The sequence below is a fragment of the Monodelphis domestica genome, chromosome 6 (assembly GCF_027887165.1).
Source record: "Monodelphis domestica isolate mMonDom1 chromosome 6, mMonDom1.pri, whole genome shotgun sequence".
Taxonomy (NCBI): Eukaryota; Metazoa; Chordata; class Mammalia; order Didelphimorphia; family Didelphidae; genus Monodelphis; species Monodelphis domestica.
In genome coordinates, this window is record NC_077232.1 from 98,353,912 (window position 1) to 98,376,260 (window position 22,349).

The window sequence follows — 22,349 nt, forward strand, 5'->3', positions numbered from 1 at the left end:
TCTCCTCAGAAACTACAACAAAGGAGGAAAGATAAAAAGGAGATTTTGAGGTGTGGATTAGGATAAAAGAGGGGACTGAGATTCAGGATGATAAACGATGATCATTATCTTTTTTGTAACACCCTAAAAAGGAAGCAAAGACAGCTACAGAGAGGCTATTTTCACATATATTCAGTGTCAGAAGATGGAGTAAACTTTGATAAAATTGTTATGAGTGTGATAGTCAATCCTGAAAGGACCAAAGGATTACCTCAAGAGAAACAGAAGTCAAGTAAAGAAGTTAAAGTCTTTGGCTTAAGGTACTTGTATGTAAATATATAAATAATGGATCAAAGAAAATTAAAGTATATGTAATAAGAAATTGGCATTGTTGCTTGTCAGCTCCAGGAGGGGAAAGGGAAGAGAGATGGGGAAAAAAAATCATGAATCATGTAACCATGAAAAAATATTCTAAATAAGGAAAAAAAGAAAAAAAGAAATTGGCATTGTTTTTATGCTTTTTGTAATAAGTTCTAGTAGCAATCCCTATTGATCTTTAAAATATTTTCTGGGGGGCAGCTGGGTAGCTCAGTGGATTGAGAGCCAGGCCTAGAAATGGGAGGTCCTAGGTTTAAATCTGGCCTCAGACACGTCCCAGCTGTGTGACCCTGGGCAAGTCACTTGACTCCCATTGCCTAGCCTTTACCACTCTTCTGCCTTGGAGCCAATACACAGTATTGACTCCAAGACGGAAGGGGAGGATTTTAAAAAAGTATTTTTTTTTTCTGGCTACTATTAATTTTTTTATACTGTCCTCAAGTTTTGTTTTTAATAGCTGTTTTGCCTAAGGACCATATGATTAGCATTTCAGCAAACAATCATCTTCAATAAAATCTAAACTGAATACAGGGCAGTGAAAAGTTGTTTAACATTCATTAGTTCTTATATCAAGGAAAGTCAAACAACCAGCACAGGGTCACAATCAGATGCTGAAGTGCAAGTCAAATAACAGGCAGCACCAATTAATATCAACAACACTGCATGACCCTCATTATACAATCCATATTCCTGAAGTACATAAAACTTGGATTGGTTAATACAGTTATAAGCATATCGATTTAATATTTTAAAGTCAATACAGACAAAATACTATTCAGGAAATGTTATGGTGTCTTTTACTCTTTAAGAGTACTTGCGCTTTACAAAAGGATTCAACTATTTGATTCCTCCAAGTGCAATGAATACAGGATTTGATTTACAAAGACTCAACAAATAATTATTTAGGAATAGACAAATTATGCACAATACAGTATGCCTGTACACAGATCATCACAGAAGATGTCACATTCTTGTAAAGTGGGCAGCATTTTGATGCTATAGATGACCATGTCATACTATTTCATCACTCCTCAGAACTTCAGAATTGAACAGTTCTGCCTTAGCTCTTATTTCCTAACATTCTACAATTAGTTACCTACCTGAGACCATGATCTGTGATCTGATAACAGCCAGATAAACTGAGAAAAAGAAGTACACGTCCAGTCTCTTGATCAGATTTTTCACTCCCAGAGTAAATTAAGTCTTTTCCCACAGACTGTCTAGTCCTTGTTGCTTTTCTACAGAATGTAGAAGAATCTGGGAGTGAGGGTATAGTTCTTAATGTGGTCCCAGTACAACAAAAAGCATGACCACAATATGTGAAGGCAGGAGAAGCACAATGCTGCTGCCAACAAACACTAGTCCTTAGTCCAACAATGTCCTTATTATAGCAACCAGAAGTGGAACAACTGATATTAGATGCTGTTTCCATTACAGAAAGTCCTTCAACATTTCTATGTCTCCATTCTACAGCATCCTCTATATCAGCCAAATCTTCAGCATCTAACATCCACACATAAGCAGAACTGAAATTTTCAGAAGAAACAGGTTTAGTCCAGTGTCGTTCGTTATCTACTTCTTTGCTGAGACTTTCATTAGTTATATCATGCAAACAAGCATATTTGCTGGTAGACTGCATAGTAATGTCTTTACTTCTCCATGAAGTCGATGTGCTTTTGTTTCTGCAAGTCTTCAGAATGCCACCTTTATGAGATGACAGGATTCCCAAAGCTCTGGAAATCTTCTCTAAAGCCACGTCTGTGATTTTCTCACAACCCGAGAGATCAAGATGTCGAAGACTCTGACAGCAACCAAGCCAAGACCAACTATAAGCAAGAATTAAAAGGTTATTAGTCTAAATACTTTTTTAAATTACAAAACTACTTAACAATCTACTTAGCTGCAGACTGAATTATTACAAGTGTAACACAATTTGATTTGCCCATACCTTGATGGAAAAGAAATTACAATTTAAATCATTATTTAAACTAAAAAAGAAAAAATTTTTAAACTTTCATAATAATTACAGGTAATCTGAAAATTGAAAAATTACTTACTTACCTGTCAAATGCAGAGTCTGAGATGTCTGTTTGGGTAAGATCTAAATGTTCCAGGTTGGGGCAAAGTTCTAAAATCTGTCTAACCTGAAGTGGAAAAGAGGGAATAAGACTTTTTAATTAAAATGTTCAGGCTTTAAGATTCTAAGGCAAAAGAGAATCTATATCTTTACAATATAATGATTTGAATTCATCTTTCTGCTCACCAAGACACACAAACAGACACACGTGTATGTATGACATAATTATACAATTTTAGAATGAAAAGGTAGCCGATTTATTTCTAGTACAAGTTCATACTGAAAACAAGAACCAATTAATACCACCTCTTTGACTGAAAACCTCCAATTATGTCGTCATTATTATTAAAGGCATTCTTTCATAATATCTAATGATTCTGATTAATACTTACCATTTTACTAGAAACTGCAGAGCTATATGCTAATACTAAAGTTTTTACAGATGTGCCAACATGTTGCAGAATATTTTGAATTAGGCCATGTAGTAAACGTTTTTCCATTTGTGCAATATTGATGGCAAGTGATTCTTCTGCAGATTCTTCTGTTAAAAAAAAAAGTCTTAAAGTTATAGCTATTCCAAATGCTCTATATTATGCTCTATATTAAATGACACTAAAACAAATGTGAAAGTAGAACTAATACCATGAATTTCCATTATTTATAAATTCTTAAGTATTCTCAAATTACAGATTATGTTACATACTATGTTGGTAGCAGAGAAATATTATAAAAAACATTTTGTGATATAAGTAAAAAGCATTAACAAAATACTTTTTCATTTACTATATAGCTTAGAAAATATTTAGTCAATCAACATTAAGCAATTCAACAAAAGCAGAACAAAGAACCAATTACTTAATCTCTAACTTAAGACATGATTTTCCTCCCTTGTCCACCCTAATATTGGCTTAAGATAGATTTCGAAACTGCTGGTGGAGCTATAAGCTGGTCCAAACATTCTGGAAAACAATTTGGAACTATGCCTAAAAGACTTTAAATTGTAGATTCCCTTTGACCTACCAATACCACTACTTGGTCTGTATTTCAAAGAGATCAAAGAAAAAGGAAATGGGCCTCTTTGTACAAAAATATTTAGAGCAACACTTTTTTGTGGAAGCAAAGAATTAGAAACTGAGGAGATGTCTATCAATTAGAGAATGGGTAAAGAAGCTGTGGTAGAAAATTGTGATGGAAAACTACTGTGCTATTAAAAAAGATGAGTAAAATAGTTTCAGAAAAAAAAATATAAATTTATGCAAATTGAAGTGAGCAGAATCAGGAGCACTGTAAATAACAGCAGCAATATTGTTAACAATGATTAATTGTGACTTAGCTACTCTGATCAATACAGTGATCCAAGATAATTCCAAAAGAACCTTGATGCAAAATGTTAACCATCTACTGAGAGAACATCTGAAATTAAAGCATATTTTTTCTTTATATTTCTTGCTTTTTATTTGCAATATATGTAACATGGAAATGCTCTGAATGGCAATATATAAGTGAGTATCACATTTCTTGCCTAACCAGTGAGGGGTTAAGATTAGAGAATTTAGAACTGAAAATAAACTTTATAATTCTGTTTTTAAAAAATATATATTTTGGAACCATAGTTTCCTTCAGCTAGAAAGGATTTTAAAAGTGCTCAATTCAACTTCCTTTACAGATGATGAAAATGAGAAGTTAACTGATTTGCTTAAGATCAAATGGCTAGTAATGGCAGAGCCAGAATTAAAATTAAGGTCTTCTGATTGCAAGTAAAGTTCTCTTTTCATTCCACCACATCAAATTCAAATCTGACTTTTTAAAAAAATTACATTAGTCAAGAAGCATTTAAGTAGTTACTATGTGTCAGGTACAGGCTAACACCTAGAGAATCAAAGAAAGGCAAAGGACAGTCCCTGCTTTCAAGGAGTTCACAGCCTAAAGGAGAAGAAAAGCAAACACCTATATATAATCAAGCTATATGTAGATATAGATATATAGGCATACATATGATAAATTATAGACAATCTCAGAGAGAAGGCACTATATTAACATTAAGGACAACCAGGGAGAGCCTCTTGCAAAAAGATGGTACTTTAGCTAAGATCTGAAAGAAGCCAGAAAGTGGAAATGAACAACAAGAAAGTTCAAAACATGAGGGACAGCCAGTGAAAATGCTTAGAGGTTGGAGACAGGTAAATTAAGGGGAAAAAACAGCATCTTTCTGGTAATCAGGGAAGTCTCAGTAAAACCACTGAAACAATTCATAAAGAAGTATGATCAAGAAGCAAAAATCAAAAAGGAACTTTGTAGTCAATACGGTATGTTCCAAGACATTTTTTAAAATAACTTAGAAAGTTTAGATAAAAATGTAAAAATTTCTGGGAAGCTACAAGCATAGAACTTTCTATTCAATATTCCCTTTCCATCTAAGAAATTTATCCATCTAAAAAGATTAAAGGAGTTAAAACTTGGGTTCCATTTTTCAGGTCCTATTGATATATGCATCCTGAAGGATGCAACTCTAGGTAATATCCCCAAACAAAGAAGCCAAATCATTATTTGTCAATCTTAAAGAAAATCTTCCCCTATCTTTTTAGAACTGTCATACAAAACTGATCCTACTGGGAAATAAAAGAATTCCAATCAACCATACTTAATAAAAGATTACAGCTAGATATCATTATAATAAAACAAGTAGTCTGAAGTAGAAACAAAACTAATGACAACTAATAACAGAAGTATAAACATGAGCTAATGAATGAATTTGCTAAGACCTAGAATCTTAGGGTCATGTTTGTTGTGACTTATTAAATATATAAAATTTATGTCTTTCAAAGACCTCTTTTTAATTACTTAGATTTTAGATTAGATCTCCACCTAGTTCCTCAAAATATTGAGATTTTAATTCCATTTTTATATTTATCTTTAAATTGTCTGAGGATTCTATTCCTTAATGTTCAAAAGGCCTAGTATTTTAAACATAATGGGTTTCTTGTCTTTTATCAAAATTTATTCTCCTCCCATGTGATTTAAAACAAGGCATGAAAGCTAAGGTCCAACAGAGCCTTGTATCCTCAAACAAATCTCATTTTCTCTCCTACTTTCTAGCAAAAGTAAAGATAAATACAACTGAATCCTTTGAACACACTTCAAACACTTTGGAAGAAAAAAATTTAATTAGTATTTAAAATAGTTTTAGTATTAATGATAATTTTATAGATCATATGAATCTATGGGAGATTTAAGTACCTGTCTTTCAAAATGATACAAAAAAATTATCCCACTGATCAGTCACATGTATAATAAAATAACAATTATTACTAAATTTTCAAAAAAAATTGAGTTCTCTTCCAGACCAACTAAGTAGAATAGTTTATTTTATTTGATAAACTAAACTATAAACTTGGTTTTAAGCAGAAAAAAAGTCTGGTCCACGACTTTTTTTTTGTCTGGTGTAGTTAATCGCATCTTTCAATGATTCTATTTTAAACTGTTATTGGAATGACAAGTTCCACCCAGTTAAAATAATTGTACTAGTATCCCTGCTACAAAAAAAGTTTAAAGAAAACATAGCTATAAAAACCAATTTACAAAACTATTATCAGTAAGCAATGATAAATTTTTCATTTGTTTTACATAATCACCTAATTTAAAAGGCAAAAAAACTATTTGTATTCAATTTGTGAGAGAAGAAAGAAAATACTATAAAAAATTAATTTTTGTTTATAATTTGGCTTACCAGACTCATCTATATCAGCATCTTCATCCCATTCCTGAAAAGCTCGACTTTCATCTTTTCTATTTTTCACCCACTCCTCATCAGGTTCAGTATCAAGTTCAGTTGCTGGACCATTATACCAGTCACCTTCTCAACAAAAGGAAAGAAAAGGAACAAAATAAGTATGGACCAATTCTTCTTACAACAAATCCCATTATAACAAACATCACTGCATAATGAAAAAATTTTGAAGAGACTTCTGTGTTACAGAGAGTAGCCCATCAATTTCAAGAAATACATCAAAATTCCAGTTCAACAAAAAATTTGGATAGTTCATTGAAGTTCACTTGAACAGGATCTGACCTTTAGGCACTTTGATATGATCAACATAAGACGTTACCATGGGAAAAATTAACCAATAATGTGTTTAGGGTATATCCCTCTTCCTTTTGAAGGTTTTCAAATTTCCAATAAATAAATAAATACATACTAGTCTGGATTCTTTTATCGTTGAAGTTTGGACTTTTTTTGGTTTGTTTTAGCTTGAAAAAAGCAAAATAGCTATAATCCCATTCCTACCAGTAACCATATCAATACAGCAATAATCTTACATGCAATCTTAGAAGTCAATGAAAGTGACCTAACCTCTGACCCCTACTGGTGAAAACTGTGGCTGCATACTGGCCATGGCAGTAGTACCCCAATATGCTGGTGTTGATACACAAAGGCAGGAGTTTCTGGTCTGCAGTGAATTGATCAGGAAAACAGAAGTAGGTGGGTACAGAAGTCAAAGGGGAAGATACAAGGAAAAGCTAACGTTCTAGCAGAACATACTGCAATTACTATTTTAATACAAGCATATGACATCTGTACAGCTAAAGGTTACTATGTAATTTCAGTTTCTCAATTATTTTAATATTACATACATCCAAGATGATGAATTTGCTTGAAAGACCAAATAAAACTATTACTTCTTGCATAGAATTTTTGATTAAATGAATTCAAAAGAAGCAAAAATGTAGGTCACATAGAAATTGACTATATTCATGTTGGCTCTGTGTTTATGGATATAGATATACTTTTAAATGGCTCAAAAACCTTAAAATATTAAGACTTCATAGAAATACCATATGTCACATGGTATTTAATCTGTCTGTGACACTATTAAACAGTTCAAAAGTCCAGTGTATTTACCTTTGTCAAACCTTCATTCATTATTTCATTACTATATGCCAAGAAAAATAGTTAATCAGGAAAACTAAGTCTCCACAGAAAACTATCTAAAGGTATGGATCGTAATAATTGAGAATATAAATACCCAAAAGAATGACTATAGTATATCTATGAAATGAACCAAATGGCATAATTGTTTTCAATTTCCAATTAATGTTTTAAAACAGTGAACTGAGGGTACAGTTAGGTGGCTCGGTGGATAAAGAGCAAGCCCTGAAGACTAACGGTCCTGGGTTTGAATCTTATCTTGGACACTTCCTTAATTGTGGGATGCTAGGCATGTCACTTTACTCCTACTGTCTAGTGCATACTGCTCTTCTCTCTTGGAACCATTACTTAAAGCATTGATTCTAAAAAAGGTATGGGTTTAAAAAAAAAACAAAGGAATTGCATTTCTACATTAAGAAATCTAAAAATATAACATGCATATGTTCACATATACACAATTAGGTGGGAAAACACATTTTCAATGTAACTGTCACAATTATACAATAAACCAAATGGTTGCAAAACTTACAAATGAGAATCTAAATAATACCTAGAATAATATTTAAATTATTTTTAAGTCAGAGAGCAAAGTATAGTTCATATTATGTGGCATTTTATCTCATGTCTGAATGGAGTCATGAAAAGATAAATTTTCTGTGATGTATTGATGCAAAAGGGATTAAGTTATCATGAAAATGCTAATTTCAAATTGAATGCATTGCAAGAAAAATAAATGACCTATTACTGAATTTTCTGCCGTTCTTCCCCAAGTCTATCTACATCTTCCTTCTTGATTTAACAAAATTTTTATTCTGAATATTTAGCCTCTTCCGATTCCAATCAACTGGCCTATTTTAGTTTTTATTTAATTTTAAAACAATTGTAAAATTTCTATTTCAAGAAATTGCTTTGTTAGCTTCAGCTTTCCCACTTAACTTTTTTATTTAACTTAAATACATCCTATATCTAAATAATAAACTTAAGAAAATATTCTTATAAAATTAAAATTATAATCACTTACCTCTAGCCCAATGAACAGGGTAAAGATGTTTCCAGAGAGATCCAGTTTTCGCCAGCTGAGACCATTTAGTGTTAACTTGACTGCATCGACACAACTCTTGAGGATTAAGGTAACTGAAAATTGTCAGCATTACTTCAGGGGGAAGATGGGTAATATTTGTGGAGTAATCTGGCACTTCAGTTTCTGAAGAGAGAGAAAGAAAATCATTCAACACACACAAAAAAAAACACTACAAGAAATGAACAGAAAAAACAAAATATATAATTCTATATATATAAAAGCCAATGCCTGAAGTTGGATTCCTCCTGCCTGAAAGGTGTACAAATGAAACAATATGCATTAGAGGTTACCACGGGAAAACTTAACTTGCTAAGGATCTGTATGGTCAAACTACTCTGGTATAAGTAATTCTTTATTAATGGGATGCACAATTTATGAAGAAAATGACTTAACTTCCTTTTACAAAGGCATCAGAGGAAAACAATCATTTGAAAAAGGAACTAGACAGGTTGCACAGCTTTAAAAGCAGACAAGCCTTTATTAAAACAAACAAGAGGTGTGAAACATGCCAAATTATGAAATCCAAAAACTCAATATCATTACTTACTGGTTAATTAGACCTTTGTCATTAACAATTACCTTTCAAAATTAAGCAAGTCAAAATCATATCAATATGTTTTGCCCTTTGTATAGAAACTAACACATCATCTGCTATTAGATACTATTTTTCAATGTAGTTGTGGCATGAATCTAACTTCAACTACAATAGTTTCTCAGGAAGAATGAAAAAATGAGATGGAACATAAAATGTATCTCATAAATTATGCCAAGAACTGACTACATTTCATAACTGATTAGATTCACAAAATAACCTGAAGATTATATTTAGAGATACAGGAGGGAAAGAAGAATAAAAGAAGAAAGTACGAAAGAAAGCAAGAAAGAAAAAGAAGGGAAGGGAGGGAAGAAGGAAACAAGGAAGAAAGGGAGGGAAGAAAAAAGGAAGAAAGAAGGTTCAAACTATACAACTGGAATTTTCTTTGAAGGAGTGGGAAATTAAAATACACCAGGTATGATGCTTTTAAATCATATGTTATAATTACAATAAAACATGACACAACCAGCGTATAAATGTAAGCCTGTGTTTCCCAGTGAAAAATCAAGTTTTATGGTTTTAATGATGACCTACAAACTTTTGTTTTAAATTATAGTCCCTAAATTCTTCATTTAATAAACAAAGAAACAAAGGAAACAAATTTCATCAACCATCACTCAGAACATTTCAATTATGGAAACATAAAAAGAAAAAATCTCTCTCAGCAATACGCAATAAATACACATTTAATTCCAAAAAACATAGTTCCCTTACTTACTTTCTTTTGGGTTTTTTTTTTAAACCCTTACCTTCCATCTTGGAATCAATACTGTGTATTGTTTCTAAGGCAGAAGAGTGATAAGGGCCAGGCAATGGGAGTCAAGTGACTTGCCCAGGGTCACACAGCTGGGAAGTGTCTGAGGGACAGATTTGAACCTAGGACCTCCCATCTCTAGGCCTGACTCTCAATCCACTGAGCTACCCAGCTGCCCCCTCTTACTTTCAATCTCCCCAGATTTATAGCTATCTAAAGATACCAAAAGTCATTACCTTCCTCTCTATCATAAAGAGACTATTGCCTTTGTTTAGAATACATATACTTAACACAAGATAAGAAGCTTAAACCAAATGTATAATTTAAAATTTCAGTTCTTAGTTTCATTTCTAAAATCCCTACAAAAATCTGTTTCATTTTAACCAGCTTTTGCTAACAAAAAATTACTTTTTTAACTTCATTAAGCCTTACCTTTATCTGTTTTCTCATCCACGGAATACTTAAAAAACTTCTGTCTCTCTTCAGCTTGATTCCAGAGACTAAGCCCTCTAAGAAGCTCCGCAGTGTCCTTGTGAGAACAATGTTGTGCTATCACTTTCTTTTTAATATCCTTTAGCTCTTCATAGGTAAAATATTCCATCAACATTGGTTGAAAAACCTAAGTTAATTCAAAGTCAGAAAAAAGTATTTGAAAAGAAATAAAGTTATGACTTCCAAGTATTAGTGGTACTATGCAAATATTTTTCAACTTAAGAGCAATTTCCTTTAGAACTCTAAAAATCAAAAAATGTTAATATTCAGAACTATAGAATATGAAATTTTCTAAAAATGAATAAGATGCTGATTCAACTTTTAATTATAAAAGATGCATGTTTAGACTATTTTACACCAAGTTCATAAGAGGAAAATGCAGAAACATTAAATTTACTACAAATGATACCTATAAAACAGTCAAAATGATCACAAAAGTGCTACTAATAAAATAAGTCTAAGCTTCAAATCAGATTTTAACTTTTAATCATTACCAAGTTTTATACTCATTTGGCATGTCTTTTTTTTTAGCAGGCCTCATGACTCACTAGAATAATGAAAAAGGACTTAATTCTCAGCCATCTAATTAAACCTTTACAACTATTTTACTGGATATTTTAAATGAAGATCTGTCTGAAGGAAGCAGGACAGACTCCATGACCCATTAAAACTACCAAATATCCATCACTGAGGCAACTAGGTGGGTTCATGGATAGAAAACCAGGTCTTGAAACAGGAGGTCCTGTGTACAAATCTGCACTCAGATAATTCTTTTAGCTGTGTGACCCTGGGCAAGTCACTTAAACCCCAATTACCTAGTCCTTACCTCTCTTCTGCTTTGGAACCAATATTCAGTATTGATTCTTGGAAGATAAGGGTTTAAAAATATTCAATCATTAAACTGTTTTGTTCATAGCCCAAACCAAGTCTGCATATAATTATACACTCATGTAACCATAAATCAATATCCACTTTATGGAACATAAACCAACATATCTTCCATTTCAACATTTAAGTGGATAGCAAATCAGTGAATAAATTCCAACTTGGGAGAATGAATTCAAAAGTTGTTTCACAAAATGAGAAGTAATGACTTTGTTGATATTTCACTTTGATAATTTTTTTTCAAACTAGAAAAATAATGGAATTTTAAGATTTATCATATTTATGTAATATTTTATATTAAGTTAGACTATTGTGAAAATGTAACAATGACAGTGTTGGTAATAGAAAACATTTATATAGTTCTTTAAATTTTGTAAAGCATTTTAAATAAATATTTTGTTATCTGATACAGGAAGGGAACTAATAATAGTAGGAGGTACTATTGCCATCCCAATTTTATAGATGAGTAAAATGGGGCCAAAATAGGCCAAGTGCCATGCATAGGATTATAAAGAAAGCTATTCAGCCAGAAAAGATGGGGAGAAGATGAGTATATACATACTGAAAAGGATTGCCAAAGAGAAAGACCACCTCTCCTCATCAGAAACTGGAGTAAATAAAATTAAAATCACCTATATTAAAAGGTTTTTTAAAAGGACAATGGCAATGTTGGTTAATATATTTATTAAGTATATAAGAAAGGGCATTCTTTAAGGCATAGTAAGGGTTGCTAAATATAAAACATCCCAAAAACCTAGAAATAATCTGATGAGCAAGGGAAAATGCAGAAATGTGGCCAATTTTATATTACTTGTAAGGACCTACAAGAGTTTTCAGTACCAAAACTCATGCTATGCTAGAAGATATTTACTTGTTTTTAAGTTCCAAGAGGACTATCTCTCATGGGTATCTATACATTTTAAATGCTCTATATTTATTCAACTTAACTATACTGATATAAAATCAGACCACTAGCACAAAAACATTATTATTTCTCTCTAAATTAAGTAAAGAAATAAAAAAAGTTATCTTAAAAGTTCACTGTACAGGTTTTAGAAGGATCTCAAAACATAATTGCAAAGTACCAGGTACCTGGTATAAGGAAAAGAAGAGAAGGAATTTTAAAAAATCAAATGAAGGGAATTAATCCACAAACAATTTGGACCTCCTAGCTTCTTTGGCATTCTCTAGAGTCTACAATAAGATAAGTGTAGAGCCAACTTCACTCCTATCAATGCAATGACTTATCTTAAAGAAGATTCATAAGAAAAAAATTGATGTATACTTACTTCCTCTTCTTCTTTCATGTGAGGTAGGAAATCTCTTGTAAAAGCTTCCAGCCTCTCCTTCAGTTGTTTTGCATAATTTAGCTGCTCATACTCATTCTGGATAAAACAAAAAGAAGTTTAATTTTAAAATTAAATTAATATTGAAATATTTTATTTTTATCCCATACTGATCTCAGGAAGCAGTTTTAAACTTTATGTAAAGTTTTTAAAAAATAAAGTTATAGTAACATGTATATAAAGGCCTTGTGAAAAGAAATGCCCTCAAAATATTAAGCCTTAAATTTCTATAATGTAATTAAATAACTTCTGCTATAAAATACTACAGGTCTCACAATTGATTATGTGCACTTTTACTCAAATGAAAATTTAAAATGATCATTAATTGCCTATAAATCCAGAATTTTTATGAGAATTTAGATAATTCCAATTTGTCTTCTTTTTATAAACATCTGCGAACAATTATTACTCATCTTGCAAAAATATGATGTAAGCAAGATATCACAGGAAGCATAATTAATTACAGAGGAACAATATTACAAATGTTGCTGAATGGACAACTGGTCAAAAGCTGTTATAAAAGGGTCTCACAACATGACAGTGATTTGGGGTTATAATGTATTAAGTATTCGTTGGGAACCATTTTAATTGAGGCAATCTTAGGAAATGGAGAGCTTTATTAAGTACTTCTTGTGATATTGCACAAAGATTACAGCATCAAAGTTAGAACCTGGAGAGGTAAATGCGGTCTTAGGAAAATCATAAATTCATGAGAATGAGTTGAATAGTTCTGCCTTCTCCTAATTATTCATCATCATCATTCCTTTGGATCCTACCTCAAATAATGGTTTTATTACTTGATCTTTTTTTCTCCCAAAATGCCTTTTTAAAAACATTTTTTTTATCTGTCATTTTTCTTATGAAACAGCATTTGACACACATTTATCCTACATAGGACTGTGATGGGTAATTTTCACATTTATCCTTAAAGTACCTATTGTGGGTTCCATTTCAATGCATGCTTTTAATATCTAAATTGGTTTGTATATTCCTTGCCCATGCCACCTACCCCATTTACTCATTAGAGCTTTATCTTTTACCTTGAGAATTTTATTCTTGAGTTATTTCCCATTCTTTTAATGTAGATTCTTTCTACAGAATTTTGAGTCAAGGGATCCTAGCTATCCTTTCTCAAAAAGTCCTAGGCATCTGCTTTCCAAAAAAGTAAGGTACACATAAATTACTATGTCTAGTTTTCTTGTTCTCCTGTCACAAATGCCAAGTTAGAACAATCTCACTTCCCCTCCCAACTCCTTTGTTCCCATTAATTTCTAATTCCTTAATAGCAGACAACTACAAATAGTAAAACCATCTGGCTTTATGTCTATGTTAATCATGCACAAGAAATGCAGCATTCAGCTGGTACACCGAAGTAAAGATTTATTAAATTTAATCAGATGGCTAAAAAACTGTATGCTAAATCAATTAAAAGCAAATAATGAATGTACACAATGAGATACAGAGTTAACTATCTCAGCTGACCATGTATTAAATAATTAGTATCAACTTACATTAATTTTTGTAGGGTTGGGTTTTTTAAATCACAAATATCCTTATCTTTTGGTAAAATTTTCCATTACAAATAGCTAGGCAAAAATAGAAAATTTGATGGGGAAAAAAAAAGCAGCAAATGGTATAGTAAAAGAGTACTAGATTTGGAGCCAGAGGACTAGTGCTCAATTCCCAGCTATATCACTTCCTGTTCATGTAATCATGAGCAATTTACTTATTTCTCGTCTAATACCTAAAATCAAACAATTAAGACTAGGGATCCTATAATCTTAAAACAAAGTCTATGATTCTATGATACTAAAACAAAAATGTTTGAATATTAAATATTTTGATGGAATAACATACATATATAGTTTAAATACCAAATTCCAAAAACAAAGATAAAAATATGAATAATTTATCTATATTTACATATTTTATATTTATCTAATAACTAATCATCAAATTTAGAAGTGCTTCTGATATATGATATTTGTTCATTTTATATCAAATTTTAAAAATAATTCCATGGTTCTAGCAAAATTATACAACCATTTGCACAGCACATTTAAAAGAAAAACTGTCAAATTTAAGTGAAAATGGGATTAATTCCATCTCAAAAAAAGACCCCTGGTTTATATTAATAAAAAAGGAAAATGAGCATTCTTGAGAAGTGTCTTACAAAGTTATCACAATCCAATAGTTATCCAATCATAAAAAAATTAATAGCCCATAATCAGATTTCTCAAAAAAAGTTTTAGCATTGTTACACTCAGAATTCAAATGCAATGAAAAACTCAATTCCCCCAAATCAATCTTACTTGGTAGCCATTTTTAATGGCAGCCAATTTTAAAATTATAAATAATTTTAAAAGAGCGAAAAACTTCTACCTAAGTTTCATTTTCTTAATGGTTTAAAAAAAATGACTTGTATAAAGAATAGTCATCAAAAAATGTTCTTTTTAAATTAAGAAATTTCACAACTGCAAAAAAATTTAAAACTATAGTCTGAACAATGGCCATAAGTAGTATGAATTTTATTTTTCATTCCTGCACATCTATGTGAGCAGTTATTTAGTGTATCATGAGGAAATGAGTCTGTGAAAGGTTTTCATATTTCCTAAACTTCTTTCCTCTAATCCCAATATAGGAAAATGTATTTCCTACTCCAAGTTCATATATTTTTATTCTCTAAACAAAGAATGAAACACAAACTATACATATTTAATGCAAAAAAGTTTAATTTCAATCTACATATTAAAAAGTATCTCAGATGTTCTTTTGTTTTGCTTACTCTATGTAACATAAATGACTTTTTTAGAAACCCTTACCTTCCATCTTGGAATCAATACTGTGTATTGGCTCCAAGGCAGAAGAGGGCTAAGCAATGGGGGTTAAGTGACTTGCCCAGGGTCACACAGCTAGGAAATGTCTGAGGCCATATTTGAACCCAGGACCTCCCATCTCTAGGTATGACTCTCAATCCACTGAGCTACCTAGATGCCCCCTTAAATGAGACTTTTAAGAGAATAAAGGCCATAAAACTTTATAGAACTTCCAAAAATAAACTGCATGTCTAAGCCAACAATTCAGTGTGACTATGTTAATAAACACATCAGACCTAAATCAATTAATAAATAATAAAGTATCCATCTATACAGAAGTCAAAGATTATACTTAATGCAAAGGCAAAAATAAAACAGTGGCTACTTTTAGGGATCTTATATCGGGGGTACAACATGCAATTATAAATAAGCAAAAAACACAAAGTAAATACAAGATAAATGGAAGAGCTACTAATAACTAGGGAGGTCTCATACAGGAGGTAGTGTTTGGGCTGAGTACTGTTAAAGATATAGAGTTAAGGAGAGAGTATATTATTACAGATACTGAGAAGAGCCTATGCAGACTGAGAGAGAGAGAAGGTGGAATGTTAAATATAAAGAACAGCAAGAAGGCCAAGACTAGATGTGTGGGAAAGGGAGTGGTGCAAAGTAATAACCCTAGAATGGTGGATTAGGCCCAACTTATAAAGGGCTTTAAAATTTACAAGCAAGGAGTTTTTATTTGATACTAGACTCTATAGGGAGCCACTTAAACTTACTGAGCAAGTGGACATAGATGAACTAGAGAAAAGACTTGACCGAAAAAACAATAGGAAGGCCACAGCAATAGTTTTGTGTTATCTTTTGCACTTCAAACTTAGTAAAAAAAAGAAAATGAAATGTGTTTAATTGACTAGTCATTTCAATAACCAATAAATATAAATTATGGAAAAGCAAGCAGAATTCTGATTAAGTAAAGCAGTTGGGGGGGGGGCGGCTTTTTTAAATGTTTTCACATTTTGTTGTCATGAACTCTTTAAGCAATATGGTATGGACCCCTTCAGAATAACAGTTTTACATACACAAAATATATCACAATTTAAGCACTTACATTTCAAAGTATATCAACTATAAATATATTACAAAAAATAATGACTAACACAATAAATGGAAAGTCACAAAATAACATACTACTAGCCCTTCCTAAAGCACTTTAAAGTTAAGTTTTAATAATTATAGGCTGAATAACAAACTCCTTCATTCCAGCTATGAAATAAAATGAAAAAATACCATTTCTAAGAGTTCTTACTGAGAATATTACCAATGACTTAATTAACAAGATTTAAATAGTACTTCATAATTTACAAAGTGCTTTCTTTCTCATAATTCTTTGAAATAAGTGGTAGTCATATTACTCTCATTTTATAATGATGAAACTGAAGCTCAGAAAAATTAAATGCATGCAGTCACTTAACTTATGTGTGACTAGGCAACAATAATGCTTAATTACTTATGCTTAATAATGCTTAAACTGGGACTTTCAACTAAGTCTACCAACTCCAAGTTCAGTGTTTTCCACTTAAATTAGTGGCATATGTAAAAAAGTAATGTTTAAAAAATTTTACTACAATTTACAATTTTAATTGTAATTTTACTACAGTTTACAAATTTAAATAACCAGACTTAATAGCATTCATCTAATGTTTCCTTTTAAAATTAAAGCTCCTCCTTCACAGATTTTAGAGCATGATTAGTACCCCAGTTCACATGATGGCATAATTATTTGCCACTACTTCAGGATTTATAACATTCCTTTCATGAGGTTCTCCAAAACTCTTCAGTATCTACCTTTTTTCCTATTGAATCAATGGGGGAGCACACCTCAGTCATCATTCTAAGTAAGGATTCTCCAAATTGTAGATCACAAAATCTCTAAGTCGCACAGTTGATCTCTAAGATATTTGTTTTAACATTTGTCTTTCTGTGAATTCATTAGCATGGTCAACAACTTACACTATCAGCAACTGTCCCTCCTATGAAATATTTCACAAAATATAAAAAGCACTAAATAAATATGAAGTTATAATATTTGAAGGAAATCAAAAGTAGCTTTTTTTGAGAAAAAGGGTGGTGGACACCCTTGCTCACTTCTAGAAATTTAACCCATAAAACATTCCCAATACCTTTTACATAGCTATAGGGTTTACAGGAGCACTTTCCTCATAATTCTGTAAAGCAGATAGAGCCTGTATTTTGTCAGGATAAATGCATCAAGAGTGCTTTTCATCAAAATTAATAATAAAATGGTCTAAATATCATCACTGAGTATCAAAAAGATAAGACACTTTGATTTCTATAATTTTTGTAAAAACCATCTGTACAATTACTAAAAAGTGAATTATGAGAAAAGCACATTTTATAATCTATCTTTGAATGTTGGTCAATTTTGTCAATGTAAGGGAAAATGTACAATCTGTATCACCATAGGATTTGGACCCTAATTTTAAAAAATATCAGAATAACAGTTATACTCAAAATCCTAATTCTGATAAATGATGTGAAAATATTAACAAGGCACAGCTAGGTGGCTCAGTGGATTGAGAACCACCCCAGAGACAGGAGGTCCTAGGTTCAAATCTGAGCTCAGCTACTTCCTAGTTGTGTGAACTGGGAAAGTCACTTAAGTCTCATTGCCTAGCTCTTATTGACTGTTCTTCCTTGGAACTAATATACAGCAATGATTCTAAGAGGGAAGGTATGGGGGTTTTAAAATGAATGAATAAACAAACAAAAATAAGAAAATATTAGCATCTCTCCATTCCAAACCTTTTCCTATTTCTCTATCTCTAAGACTCAGGATTATTCATAAAAACTCAATTAGTAAAATTAATAGGCAAAGACAGTAACTGGTTGCTATCTGGGCCTATTCCATCAAAACTAGAAGTAGAGATAAATCAGGATCAAATGCAGAAGTACTCAATACTTTAAGAACATCCAAGAAAATTCTGAACTTAATCACCACCCTCAAAAACAGCTTGAATTATTTATCACATTTATTTACTTCAATAACAACAACAACAAAATAGAAGCGTTCATAAACTGGCAACAAACTTACAATGAATAAGAAGCATTTGGACTTAAGTTTTAACACTGTAGTTGATTGTCACTTAAGACTTGTCTTTGATTCACACAAACATACTTGAAAATTTTACTGTTTCCATTGGACTTAGCATTTTAGAAAGATCTAGAAGAATTCAGTTTAATTCACTATGAAAGTGATGCTAAACACAAAAAATCACTAAGTGGCATCCTTTAGCCTTTAACTTTTCATGTTTTGTATTTATTGTGAAAGATATGGAAAAACATAGGTATGTTGTCTGTGATGGAATATAAGTCACTTGAGAGTAGGGACTTTCTTTTTTTAAATCTCTAGTTAGCAGTGCTTAACATATAATGTAAACTGATGAAATTCTTGCAAGTTTTGTCAATGAGCAAACTTGAGACTATGAAAATATTAAATATTTAAAAACTTACCTTCACATTCTTCAACCCTTTCTCAAAGAGACTAAGCATCTCAGAGAGTTTGTTGTCAGAGTGCACATTATAAATGGTCCGGCTGCGTTGCTGAAGCAAGCCAATAATGTATTCATTCTCAATCTGCTCGTGCATTTTGAATTCCTTGAATGTGGCATACAAAGATTGCAGAAGAGCACGGAAATCATTGTTGTTGGAAAAGTTGGTTTTAGAAAGCTGAATGGAAATAAGTGTTCAAAATAAAAACAATTCAAATTAACTTGAAAAAAATGTTACAATTCTTACCATTGTTAACTTATTTGCAAATCCCTCCCTTTCTTTAGACTTCCTATTTATGATCCTACAACCCAAGGACTAAGACATTAAATTTAAAAATTTTATGCTTCTGAGACCCCAGACTACTGCTTTTTTAAAATTTAAGTATCAATTAAAATAACAAAAATGTTAAGGATTGGTTCTATGATGTTCCTTTGGATATATTTAAGGGGACAATTAGTACCTCAGGAATAAAATTATAAATCTCATAAACAATCCTGAAAAGGTTGAGAGCCAAGCAGAGAAAGGAAGAAACTGGATTGGTCTCAGGTAAAGATAAAAGTTACAACATGGTTCCCCCCAACATTAGTGAAGTAATAGTGTTATGTTAGGAACATTATTTTTTTTAATTTATACATATGTGTACATATACATATATATATAAAATTTAAGACATGAAGATGTCTATATACTTGTTTTGCAAAGCATCTGGTAAGTAGGTATTCATCATTCCAAGAATGAGACTATGTTGTAAGCTCCCTCTAAAATGTTATAACAATTAATACAAGGAGGTACCTATACAAATTTAAGCACTTCAAATATTTCCTGAATTAGATATAAAGTATCTAAGCATTTCTTTCAAAAATAAAAGATACTAAATATTAAGTAAATTGTCCAAGACAGTCTAGAATAGCATCACAACAAATATTAGGGATATTAAGTATAAACTACAGAACTAAAACATTAACACTAGAAAAAAGAATAGTTTAGGAGAGCAATAAATCTAAAGAACAAGAAAAGGAATTTCACAATATGATTACTTTCCCAAATATGATTGCCCAAAATCAACAATGACTTGCTACTTCATCTAGTTTTTAACCACAATTAAATGACAAAATTAAGATTAAGTTTAAATTTAAGTTTATTACCAAATATATTAAGTTTAAATACCAAAGAATACACTTCAAAATCACATTATAGTACCCAAACAAAATTCAAATATTCAAACCAATTCAAAACAAATGTTGACAATTCTCTACTCATTACATATTATTCTCTCCTCCACTCATTAAACCAGTTCCCAAGGCCAATAATTAAAAGGAATGGGGCAAGGAAAAATCAACGAACACATTAGATAATTAAATGAGTTTTTTTATATTTATTTTCTGATTGAGTTTAACACAATAATGAAAATTCCCTCAATTAAATAAACTGTATTTTCTTTTGTTTTCTTTTTTTTAAAACCCTTACCTTCAATACTGGGTATTGGTTCTAAGGCAGAAGAATGGTATGGGCTAGGCAATGGGGGTTAAGTGACTTGCCCGGGATCACAGTTAGGAAGTGTCAGAGGCCAGATTTAAACCCAGGACCTCCGATCTCTGGGTCTGGCTCTCAATCCACTGAGCCACCTAGCTGCCCCCTAAACTATACTTTCTAAAGATATTTTGCAATTTCAACACATGATCTGATCTTTCTTAAAGCCACTTTTCAATTATAAATTCAGACTAATGACAATACATCATGAAAAATAAAGGGAAGTAGGCGAGATACATTTTTCTTATGCCAAATTATATCTGAATATGTATATTTTGACATGTATTGAATAAAGAAACAAATACTATTTAATAGTTCTTTATGAACCAATTTTTTTTTTCACTTAAAATAATCTGTTGGGAAAAAATAATCAAATTTTCAAAAACTTTCAGTTAAAATTCCTAGTTTTTTGCTTTATTAGTAGGTAGTCATCTTTATACCATAAAATTAGTCACAGAATAGATTGTGTTATAGAAGCTTTATCTGTATCTCAGGCCAAAACTATAGAGAAGGCATTCTATTTCAAAATAAATCTAAAAGTAATGCAATTAAAATACTTTTTAAAAAAAAATCCTAAAAAACAAATTTAAAAAAAAAAAACAGTATTTTTATTTGACCAAAATCAAAGTGAAGAGGTTTTGAGGGGGAAAAAAAACAAGGGGAAATTTTTCAGATATATTTTGCAACGGCAAATACAGGTAACCACTTAAAAACAGTAAATTGGCCAATTAAAATATTCTTTACAATGAGAGTAATTTGGTCGTCCAAAAGATGAAAAGTACTGAGTAATCCTTTAGAAAGAGTGGTGGCATATTGGACAGAATTTGAGTCTTGAAGTCAGTGAAGATCTAGAATTATTATCAAGGAACTTAAATCCTGGTTCTGCCACTTACTATCTGAATAACCTTGGGAAAATTGAAGGTTAGTCTAGATGACCTCTATTATTCTATAAATCAATCAATAAGTAATTTATTAAGCACCTACCAAGTTCCAAGTACTGTGCTAGGTGCTACAAAGATAAAAACACAACAATCCCTAAAGCTTTTCCAAACATAATTCAGTATTTTAAAAAAAAAGGCAAACTTTAAAATTTTTTTTTAAAGCTAAAGGGGTGATGTTCTTTTTTGGTCTGATTTTTCTCTCACAGAGAAACCTGAATAAGGATAAAATGGATAATTGTTGTAATAAGTAGAGGTAAAGTAGTGCAATTGGAAAAGTGCTGATTCTAGGGAGCCAAAGGACTTGGATTTGAACCCCACCTTCAATACCACATAATCCTGACCAAAGCATTTAAACTCTTTAGATCTGAGTTTCTTCATCTCTAAGATGAAGAGTTTTGGCTGCATGACCCAAAAAGGTTCCTTCCAGTTTGAAACCTATAGTAGTTTGAGAATCTACTCCTGTGTATAGGCCAACTTATAAGTCAGTTATGCTCACAACTTGGAAATTACTTGTACAGCATAATTTTCAAAATACTTTTACTTATTATTAATTATATTTCATCAGGTGATCTTAGAATTTAATTTATTTCAGTTCAAGCACCTATAAAGTCAAATTACTTAAATTTCCAACTTTATTGTTATATAACAATCAAGAATTAAAGGACAAAATTGTTATCATTTGGATTAATATTTAAAATATATATTCTAGAGTCATAAGTTATCAATTCTCTTAACTTCATAATACCTCTTTCCTCCACATTCAGGGCTATTACCTTAGTTCGGGGCCGCAACACCTTTCACTATTACAATAGCCTACTTGTTTTCCTGTTTTCAGTCACTTATATATTTCCATTCCATCCCTCCTCAAGTAATTGATATTTCTAAAAGCCCAAGTCTGAACATGTCACTACCCAAATCAAGAGCCTTCAATGGCTCCCTACTTTTTTTAGAATAAAAAAGAAACCCTGATGTTGG

At 31.5% G+C, this 22,349-nt stretch overlaps 1 protein-coding gene across 2 annotated transcripts in view; it reads right to left on the minus strand.

Moving 5' to 3' along the window:
• The window catches only part of FBXL5 (F-box and leucine rich repeat protein 5), a 51,383-nt gene that overhangs the window by 20,651 nt on the left and 8,383 nt on the right, over positions 1–22,349 (minus strand). The window contains exons 2-9 of one of the 2 annotated variants that reach the window (XM_007496706.3): positions 18,865–19,080; positions 12,458–12,553; positions 10,224–10,410; positions 8,383–8,565; positions 6,162–6,290; positions 2,827–2,975; positions 2,419–2,501; positions 1,458–2,183 (exon numbers count right to left, since the gene is read on the minus strand). In XM_007496706.3, coding sequence (XP_007496768.1) covers positions 1,458–2,183; positions 2,419–2,501; positions 2,827–2,975; positions 6,162–6,290; positions 8,383–8,565; positions 10,224–10,410; positions 12,458–12,553; positions 18,865–19,080 — 1,769 coding nt within the window. The remainder of the gene's footprint in view (positions 1–1,457; positions 2,184–2,418; positions 2,502–2,826; positions 2,976–6,161; positions 6,291–8,382; positions 8,566–10,223; positions 10,411–12,457; positions 12,554–18,864; positions 19,081–22,349) is intronic. The other variant, XM_001363276.5, reaches the window with a different exon arrangement.